Raw genomic sequence first — 10624 nt, forward strand, 5'->3', positions numbered from 1 at the left:
CGGCGCGGGCGCTTGTAGCCTGGGGACGCGCAGGCATTTCGGTGCTGAGGTCACGAGCAGGCACTGGGGGTCTCAGCTGGGGATAAAATAGGTTTCTCTCGGGAGGAGCATGTTGCCTTACGTGTTTGCTTGCACTAAACGCGAAGAATTGACAGGAGATCATGTGTAAAGACACTCAAAAGTATTACCTCCTTGCAGTCCTTCCACATCTGGTACCAGACAGTCTAAATGCCCCTCTTTAGCCCATCCCAGCCCTTAGCAATACAAATCCTTACTTATTTGTCTCAGCCACACTGCCTAGGTGCAGCTCGGTTAACAGTTTGGCCTCCTGCTCTTACCGAGAAAGGACTGGCCGTCTCTGCCTGCCTGGCCACTGGCACTAGCCCTGGGTGTCCTCTGCCTGCAGCTGGGGGATTCAGCTCGTCACACAAGACCCTTAGTCTTGTTCCTGGACTAGTTGTCTGCTTCCGTTAGTAGGATTAGGACCATTGATTCTCTGCAGTCAGATAAACGTACCCCAAAATCAAGAGAGAGAAAAAGGTCAAGAGAAGTGGAGAGCAGTTTGCAGGAGGGGACCGCTGTGAGGGGAAGAAAGCGTAAGAGGAAATGGGGTGGCAGTCTTCTGGCAGCAAATTACTAGTTAGTCTCAATCTAGCTGCGCTCTTAAAACACTGTGAAACCACCTAAAAAACCATTACTGCTTTGTAGAAATATAGGCCTTTTTAAAGTCTGTCTTTCCCGAGTTGTCATGGAGACATGCAAAATAAAAGGAGCTGGAAATTCCCAGGGAAAGAGTGGGGGGATCCTTTTCAGATAAGGGTTGATGAGATTTGAGAGGTGCTTTGGAAATCTAGGCGGTAGCTTCTGGCTGAATGTGAACTGGCATGGAGTCTGTTTGATCTCGGTGTCTGTCTGATACCATCCCTTCAGTATAACTCCAGAATTGACTTACCAAGAGCCATCTGTGTGCTTTGAGCCAAGTAGGTCTCTATGTTCATTTTAAGCAAAACTGTAGCCATCTATTAATACATCACTGAACTCTAAGTATCAAAGATAACAGCAGCTCATTACTAAACTTACTTCTCTTGTTTTTAATTAATTTCAGCTATGTATGAGCCTGGAAGTTTTGCAGCATCACGTTCTAGACGTGACAAGAAGTCTAGAAGAGGCCAGCAAGAAGCACTGGAACGTCTGAAAAAAGTCAAAGCTGGTGAAAAAATAAAATATGAGGTGAAAATTCCTCATCTTTTTAATAAAAAGTGAATGTGAGCTAAGATGCTTAACTACCCTCTATATGTATCTAAAAGTTACGGGAAACAAAATCTGCCTTTCAGAGCAAAAGCAGCTTTTGTTTGTTAATGGAGTGTGTTTTCCGAATGTAACTGTAGTTGTTTTGCTGCTTTCTGATATCATTTAATTGTTGCTTTCTGTTTTCAAAAGTAAAACAATTCTTTTAACTGCAAGTCAAACATGCTTGATAACCATCCCACAGGGAAGGACCAACGTTTAAATTGAATTATGTAACGTTATGATAGCATGTACTTTTTTATAAAAAACCCTTCAAATTATTTTAAACTTTAAATGAATTTTAAAGCTTCACATGATTGGAAACTGTTAATATTGATATGCTATGTTTCCACAAAGAAACTGAAATGTAAGTATTTAATGGGTAGAACTGAAGTCTGACAGTGTAACATTGATACTGTTCAAGTAATTTTAATGCCAACAGGAAGTGAATTCCACACTGAGGTGGATAAATCTAAAGAAGCCTGAAGTGTGTACATCATTAATATGCAAAGATCTCTGAGGCACAAAAGAGAATTTTCAGCATTATGCTTGGGCATATCGAATTACCTTCCTTTTCATTGAGCTCATGTTGGTGTTTGAGACTAGAGCCAAAGGTCAGAAGTCTCCATTGCTGCGATTTTTAAAAATTATTTTGTAATGTGAAATGAGCAATAAAGCATCTCACTTTCAAATGAAACCTCTGACAGTGCTTCACTAGATTTTGAGTTTCAGTATACTGTGATAATTTGTCACTGCCAAAAAGAGAAATTTTAACTGAATGAATAGCTGCACTTAGTAGTTGTGAACAGTGTAATAGTGGAGGAAGCAATGTGTTTCTTGGGAACTTCTATGTTCTTACTGATGACCTATATTAGTAAGTAATGTCATGGGAACTGTTAATCCTCAGTATACCTTAACTGTAGGTTGAGGAGTTCACGGGTGTTTATGATGAAATAGATGAGGAAGAATACTCCAAGATGGTCAGAGAACGTCAGGATGATGACTGGATTGTTGATGATGGTAAGTTAAAATTTGGAGAGTTATTTTTATTATTCTGTTATAACTCAGGCTTCATAATGTTCATGACTTGAGTTATAGTTAGTACATTCTTACAGATTGTTTTAGAAGACAAGGTAAAATTTTATATGGAAATCAATCTTTTGTACTGTTCTCATAGTAGTGTATTAGAATGGTAATGAAAATATTTTTCCATTAAGTTTTTGAAATTTTATTTCCAGTTATCAATGATGTAACTTTAAAAAGAAGTACTGTAATTGATAATTTCTAATTAAACACATCATAATATATTTAGTCTAGTAGAAGATACAGCTGAGAGTGCTGTAGTTTTTAATGTTTTTATATTTATAACTTTATATAAAGAGGAAAAAGTATTTATGTAAATAAATAAATTTATGTAAATAAATATATCAGATGACAGAATTTATAATGTAAATTCTTTACAACTTGTTTTACTACAGATGGGATAGGTTATGTAGAAGATGGAAGGGAAATCTTTGATGAAGATCTGGATGATGATGCTCTTGGTTCCAATAAGAAGGGTAGGTTGAACATGACCTCTGTAGAATGTCTTCCAGTGGCTTTTAAAAGGTATCTTAAACAGGCAACTTCTTGGCATCAGTTGTGAATATGGCCAAATGACATGTTGCTAGAAGTTCTGTAGTTCTATGCCTGTGACTGTGTTTTTTTTGTTTAACCCCTGTGATACAGAAGATAGAGGTCCACACATTGAGGTCAAATCACTGCTAACCACTTCAGTGCTACCAGGGCAGTTTTGCTTACAGTCTTCTGTGGCTTATATATGCACTTCTAAAACAAATGCACCTAGAAATTACCTCAGTTTCTAAAGCCAGTGTCTAAAGGATGTGTGATCTCTTTCACCACTAAAATACTTGAATGTTTTTAAGGATCTGGGATTAAATGGTTTTGTCAACTTATATGAAGTTGGTGGCAAACTGAGAAGTTGAGTCTGATGTTGAGAATCCAAGCCTAGTGCGAAACTTCTGGACACTCGTGTTTTTTCGGGAGATGCTTTCATGTAAAATATCTTGCTTGTTTTTCTGGAGTATGAACTTGTGTATACAAAGATCATTTCTGATGTGACTAGGAGAGATAAGATGCTGATAGGTTTTGGGTTTTTTTGTGCGTGTGTATGACAGCCATTACAAAGCTGGTAGCAAATGAAAGATGGTTAGGTCACATGATTTCAGCCAGCAGTGTAAAGGCAGAAGAAATAGACTACCTCAGCTGTCTATTTCTTCTAATAACTGGACCCTTAAACATTGAGCTTTTCTGATGCAGAATTCACAATTTTCTATTTTTCTGTAGGAAGAGGCGGCAAAACATCTACGGTTGATAAAAAGAATGTGAAAAAATCTGTGGTGTCGAAGCCAAACACAATTAAGTCTATGTTTATAGCCAGTGCTGGAAAGAAAACCACGGATGTAAGTTTTCACATTTTTTAATTTAAAGATTTCTGATTTGTTTGCAGTGTGTTAGTGGGAGTGGAATAAAGCAAGGACTCATTTCAGTTTCTTGTGTCTAGCAAAACATAAGCTCCTATTAAAATCTCTTATGTATGAAGCATTCCTGAAAACGTTGTGTGTGTTTTGTAGAAACCCTTTAGTCATTTGCTGCTGGTCTCCCAATTGGGTTTGCACATATAACTCAGAACTGTTTGGCTAATTTGTTATTTTACAGAAAACTGTGGACCTATCAAAGGATGATTTATTAGGAGATATTCTTCAAGATCTTAATGCTGAAGTAAGTATCTTAATAAAATCTGCTTGAAACACCTTAATCCCTTAATTTTTCTTGCTGTGGAACATCTCAAGAAAATAAAGTTCTTCCTAAAACTAGACTATCTAGGATTTCTTTCTTCCATAGCATGTCTCCATGGTATATACCACAAATGTATGCAGTTTACCTGTCATCTCCACGTTGCAGCAGTTGCACGACTATTGGTCTGATAAGCAAAAACTGCTATGTCCTGATTAGAGATGGTTTATATTAATGTGATATAGCTCCTGTGCTAATGCAGCCTTCTAGATTTTAGTCAGCTTGGAGTGAAAGAGGAGTTACCTGCATCTGAATCGTGTATACCATATATGTGTATCACCATGCTCCAGCCAGTATGCTGTAGGATATTTCCAGCTGGCGTGTTTGGGTTCACGAGAAGAGCTGAGGGAGGACTGTTTCAGCAGATGACATAGCCTGAACTTTTGTCTGCCTTCTCCTGCTTTCTGCAGTTTGCTACAGTGAAACAGATTAACACTTCCTCTGAGTTGGAAGTGCAAGAAGGTTGCTGTAGCAGGGTTGGACTGTCTCAAATGAGGTTGTTCCTTGTCATTAATGACTTGTCAATGAGTTAATGCCCCTTAGCAGGATTTCTTAAAACTGAAAGGATTATTCACATGTGAGTGGTGAAACTGCTGTAGTGGTGAGATACAGATCTGAAGTATGTTACATCATAAGCATGTGTTTTTACAGAGCAATAACAGGTATAGATGTTCCAATGTAAAGTTGTTCTCTTGGTTTTGTGTGCTTACTCTTTTACTCCTCCCTATGATACCTGATTGAGAGTTATAGTATCTTAGACTTTCAAAACCCCTCACATCATTAAGTAAATGCATTTTAACACTGTCAAATTTTGTGGAGCATTGTTTAGGAGGAATAATGCTAATAATTACACTGTGGCTTCTGTTTACTCAAATAGTAGTTATCTGTTGGGTTTGTTTGCTTTGTTTGTTCTCTAAAATTTATTTTGTTATTAGCTGTTGATAAGGATGAGTATAGAGTATCTGCACATGGAAACAAATTAAAATGTTTTTTCCTCTAGTGCGACAGTGCTGAAAGAGCACTTCTTCCTTTCTTAAGGCATGTGCACTCAGTACTGCTGTTTCAGCACACATCAAGAACGTCACATCAGTTATTCTGATACTTGTGCGTTAAAGTCATGGTTAGCTATTGAAATGCCCACTGTTTGAAACCTGTCACTTATTGATGACAGTTTTTCCTCTCAAACTGTTTACTAAATAAATCTAGTGTCTGTCTTCATAGGCTGATTGCTCAGATAACTTTTTCTTTTTATGTGGCTGAATTGTATATCAGGAGCTGTGTTTTGGCAAATGAGAAATACTGGTGGCCTTCTTTCTCTTTGCTGGAAAACATTACTAACCATGGCAAAAGAAAACACTAAGTGATACCTGTTCATTTTTTCACTTTCTCTTTTCTTTCAATATTCAGACTGTTCAGATAAGTCCACCACCAATTATAAGGCTGAAAAGGAAAAGATCTGGAGTACCACTGAATCCTTTCTCCATGAAGTCCCAAACTCCTAAGGTAGAAGGAAAAAATAAAAAAAAGTTCTCATTAATAATTATTAATCTGTATTTTGATTTATTAGAATACTCTTGTCTTTTATTTTTGTTTCTAGAAATTACCTTTCTCATTAGCTACCATAGCAATGTTACTGTCTTGCCTCATGCATTTTTTTTTTGTCTTCCCCTTCATGTTCATACATAAACAGAATACAACTCTTTCTGTATTTTTAGTGTAGTAGTATACAGCTATTACATTTGAGAAGTGAAACTGTTTTTGTAATGTTAGGTGCATCACATGAAGGTGGGCTTCTGCTTTTTTGTCTCTTTTTTCCTAAGAGTAGAAAAGACCCTTATGGCGAGGAAAAGGTGATGGGAAGTGAAAGAGTACTTGTGAGTGTGGAAAAGGATAAACTCATCTTCTGCAAAAATGGAAATTAAATGGAAGTTATGGATAAAAGTTTGGTGGAAAATTTTGGAGTGAAAGGAGGGACGGGCTGCTAAGGATGTAAGACTAGTATTTTGTTAAGAGTTTTGGTAAATGTGAAGGACTTTATAGCTGGAAATACAATAAGATGTTTGGTAAGACTGTAGAGGACAAATGGAGTAGAGTAGATAAATCTGATTTGTGAAACCTTGTGTAATAGTGACATCAGCTCTTACGTTGAAAACAATCACCAGTGGCACTCATTTCAACAGCTGTATTAGAGCCTAGAAGTATTTGAAAAACAAAAAAGGCGGAGAGACAGTAAGAGAGGATGTTTGTGCTTTATAGTGGTTGCTTTTAGTAGGAAACATTGAGAAGGAAATAAATTTCCAATCACGCTGTTTAGATATTAGCTTCTGTGGTCCTAGGAGGAGGAACTGGAGATTTTAGACAGTGAAACAGATGAAGAGGATGAATGGGCATAAAAAGCAAGATGGCAGTGATGCTTTCTACTTCAGGAGATGAACAGGAATATAAGTATGAATAAATTCATTTGGCTGAGCTAGCAAAAAATTGTTGTGAACGCAGACCAAGTAGTGTTTGCTTGCTGTTTAAGGAGAGTGAAGGGTTGATTTTTGTGTTGGCTGCAGTAGAAGTAGCTCTACTGAGATTAAAACCCTAGAAATGATTTAAATTATGTTTGTAAATAAGAGCTTTCTGCAGAGATAAAGGTTTTGGACCTTGCCACAGGTTAAGGGCCAGTTGATGCAGAGACCTGTTGTGGGCCATGGTGGAGGCCACTGCATATACATCTTCCATAAGAGGTTCTGTAGCTTCTGCCATAGTGGTATCCTGCCTGCAAACCAAACTGTGTGCTTACCTCAGCATTTAGGTTTGCAGAGCATGCTAAAGGTGGTTTCTTTGTTTTCCTCACTCTCCTGTGGTGTCTGCAGCATGAGGAAATCCAATGGAGAAGCACTCTATTCTCTAGACCCGTGGTGTCCTGTACACATCTTGAATTCATTACCGATATGAACAGGTGTAAGCTGCCATACTGGCCTTGCCCAGTTGTTCCAGGCTCTGTGCCTGCCTGACGTACATTGTCACATACTCAGTTGACAGAGAGGTTTTAATTTAGGAGTGGAGTAGTGCTATGTGGGAAAAATAGTGAAAGGAACCACAAACAATTCAATGTCAACCACGTTCTGTTGTAAATGGCTTTTTAAAATTATAGTAGAAACAGCAGAAATGATACTACAGAATTTAAAGTTTACTTTTAAGAAGTTCTAGCTATCGTGCTGCAAAATATGTGGTGCTTTTCCTCTAGTCCTGGTTACTAGTTCTGCAAATAGCACTAAATTATTTTTTTCTTTTTATTCTCAAGAGATTTTTTTTAAACTCGCGTCTAAAATGTCTTTCAGGTAATCACCCCAGTATCAAAGAAAGCTCCTGCGGATCTCAGAAAGGAAGCTCTTCCTCCAGCTTCGTTTCATCCTAAACATCCCAATTACGTAGCAAAACCTGTCATAGTCTCCAAAAATGAGGATACCAAATATGTGCAAAAAGCTACAGAAAATGGGGGAATAGTGAAGACAATAGAAGAGAAAGCTATTGAAGGTATCAAAAAGAAATGGAAATCCAGTTCTGGAAACCCTTTAAATATGGCATATTAGTGTTAAAACACCTCTTACTTAATACTAGTTAGATGCTTAGGTAGCTTAAATGTGTTATTTTGCATTTTGATACTGTATATTACATTCATGCATATAGTATGCTATCTGTGCATACTGCTGTGGTATACAGTGTGTCATTTTAATGACTCAAGCCTTGAGTTTTATGTGCAACACTTCCAGATGATGATCAGGGAATGATGGATTTTGATGAGGAGGACTTTGATGAACCTATGGAAGCAGAGCATGTGGAAACTATACCTGAGACAGCTGAAAGCTCGAAGAGAGGCAAGGAAATTGAAAAGAAGGAGACAGAGCAGCTGGAATCAGAGAAGAAAGAGACATCTGTTTTGTAAGAAACCTTTTCTTTTTTTTTCCTTCCACCAGTAAGCCTTAGATTTATCTTCATGTTTGTCTTTGCCAATGGGATAATTGTGATGCAGACAGAATGATGATAATGCTACATGATTTTTTTTTTTTTAGTGATGTTAAAAGTTGCAGTGTTGAACATCCTGATAGCTACTTAATTGAAAAATGCTTGATGTTTTTGGGATTTAGCACATGAGAGCGTAACAGGTATTTCAGTACATTGAAGTGACTCAGTGTGGGTGTTGGACAATGAACGTTGATGCCAATAAATTCTTCAAAAATGAAGAATTGCTACAGATGCTTATTCTGAGCAGCTATGAAGGTATTTCATAACATTAGTTGTAGTTAAAAGGATTGTTGCTAAAAGTAATTTCATATGTTGAATGGCTATGTCTTTGGAAATAGGAAAAAAGGGTTTTTTTCCCCTTTTTTTTTTGTTTGGAGGAATCTTGAATCATATCTTTCTATAATTTTAAGCTGTAAAATATTTGAATGATGAAAAAGATGTAAACATTTAATGACCGAAAAGGTATTTTTGTAGAAATAATCTGTTGTTTCCACTGAGCAACTTGTACAGATGGATTGATATATTTGTTATGTAGTCTTGGATGACCAAGGTTGAAGTACTAGGTGAATGATTGTTAATCTGTGTGTTGTGTACTGAGAACCATACTTGCGTGTGGGTTTCTGTCTGTCACTCTATCCTTCTTTTCAGAAGAAATATGAGGAAACCTAACTGTTGGGAATGTTTCTTGGTAGTGGAAATAGCAACAAAAGGTGTGAGAGTATAGGGCTGAAAAAAGGCAAAACAGTAGTGGTAATAGCAAAAGCACAATTTTACTTTTTGTTTCTTTCTTCTGCGAAACCTGCAGAAGTTGTTCTCTCCCAGGTATCTCATGTTGGGACAGAATTGATGAGGATGAAGCTGATCTAGTAGTAGCAGAAGTTCAGCTGGACCCCAGTCTTCTTCCACTTGTGAATGGGGAAAATGGTGATCAAGTCTTAAGATTTTATTGGCTGGATGCGTATGAAGATCAGTACAGTCAGCCAGGTAACTGTTCAGCTAAAGGCAGAAAATGTTATTCTGATTCTTTTTATGTAACTGGAATTTTCAGACTTGCTTAAATTATGTGCAGATACCTCATCTCTCTGTGCTCTGTAACTTGTACATTCATCTCTTGTTTGTCCACAGCTCTGTCCTCAGTGCAGGGCGCTATGACTGGGAAGAGTAAGAATGTCATCTCTTGGTCTAGTGTAGCAATAGGAAGGTACAAAGGGAGCTACTAGCACTTCTCAGTGTTGGTGACCTGTTGGCCTTCTTAAACCCTGTACACTCCAGGAGTAATCTGATGTTAATTTTTTACTCAGTGATGCAACAATTGAGCGTGCTTTCTTCTTGTTTCTGGAAATGCAATTTAAAATTCTGGTGGATTATGAGAAAGCCTGTACAATAGCAGTTGCATGATTTTATATGACGGAAAGATATGTCTATCAAGGGAGGAAGGTGACCTGGAAAATACAAGGTCTATCTAGATCCCTTTATTCAAACTGTCTAAATCTTGAAGATTGTCTTTGGATTATTGTCTCTAAAACACTTTGTGCAGTTGAAGTGTGAATCCTAGCTCTCATCATCTTCAAAAGTGCAGCATTCTGATCTCAGCCCTGACAAAAGAACTTGTGTTCGCATCTGTTCTAAGCACTTCCCATCCGTTCTCTCATTTCATCAGCAGCTTTAGGATCTTGGATTTCTAATTTGTGCTTCATGTAGGTTTACCGGAAGGTTCTTCCATGTGTTGTTGAAGATTTTTAGGTTGATGCTGTAAGCATTGAGTCAGATATGTTTCTTTGTTACACCTTTTGTTGTGAGTTGGGATGCCAAACTTAAATATGAGACTCGGCTGGGCTGAACAGCTTGGTGATGGGAGTGGTAATAATCATAGTTATCTTGATGAAATCAATGGCTTTAATATAAAATTGCTGCTTTTAAAGACCCCACTATTGTTCTTTTTCCTTTTTTTTTGTCTTCTAAGTCAGTGGTTGCTGAATGGAACATAATTATGAAAGGATTTCTGTTCCTCGCATGCAAGGAGTGTTCTTTTCTCATTATGACTTTTTCAGAATTGAATAATAAAGACTGCACCTGTTTTCAATTAGTAATGTAGAAGGGAAAATTTTGATACTGCTTTTTGTTTAACATGTTCATGATCTTTGTTTATGCCTCATTTACTATGATGTCAAATGCATTGCCTGAAGAGTAAATACTATAGCATAATCATAAGACTTTCAAACTTAATGATTTTTTGGAGGCTTACTTTTCATAACTCCCTTTACTATCTTAGGCAGAGAACTTGAGAATTGTAATTCTATTAACACTTTAAAGAAATAATGAATAAAACCTGCCCTTTCCCCTTTTGGTACATTGGTAGCATGATCTTTTTCTTGCAAACTTTGTGTTTTATAAGCTTTACTTCCATTTTTTTCATTCTTTCGACCTTCTATGATCAGGCTTACAGAGGATAGGGCCTGATATCTCA

General features: G+C 37.3%; 1 protein-coding gene across 1 annotated transcript in view; it reads left to right on the forward strand.

Annotated features, from left to right (window-relative positions):
* Nucleotides 1–1107: 1107 nt before the first annotated feature.
* Nucleotides 1108–10624, forward strand: part of POLA1 (DNA polymerase alpha 1, catalytic subunit) — a 204025-nt gene continuing 194508 nt past the window's right edge. Inside the window, exons 1-9 of the mRNA XM_026856271.1 lie at nucleotides 1108–1230; nucleotides 2211–2307; nucleotides 2766–2846; nucleotides 3634–3749; nucleotides 4006–4068; nucleotides 5551–5646; nucleotides 7473–7668; nucleotides 7905–8073; nucleotides 8963–9141. Coding sequence (XP_026712072.1) covers nucleotides 1108–1230; nucleotides 2211–2307; nucleotides 2766–2846; nucleotides 3634–3749; nucleotides 4006–4068; nucleotides 5551–5646; nucleotides 7473–7668; nucleotides 7905–8073; nucleotides 8963–9141 — 1120 coding nt within the window. The remainder of the gene's footprint in view (nucleotides 1231–2210; nucleotides 2308–2765; nucleotides 2847–3633; nucleotides 3750–4005; nucleotides 4069–5550; nucleotides 5647–7472; nucleotides 7669–7904; nucleotides 8074–8962; nucleotides 9142–10624) is intronic.

Source organism: Athene cunicularia, assembly GCF_003259725.1.
Source record: "Athene cunicularia isolate RWA chromosome 1 unlocalized genomic scaffold, athCun1 chr1_part1, whole genome shotgun sequence".
NCBI classification, from domain to species: domain Eukaryota; kingdom Metazoa; phylum Chordata; class Aves; order Strigiformes; family Strigidae; genus Athene; species Athene cunicularia.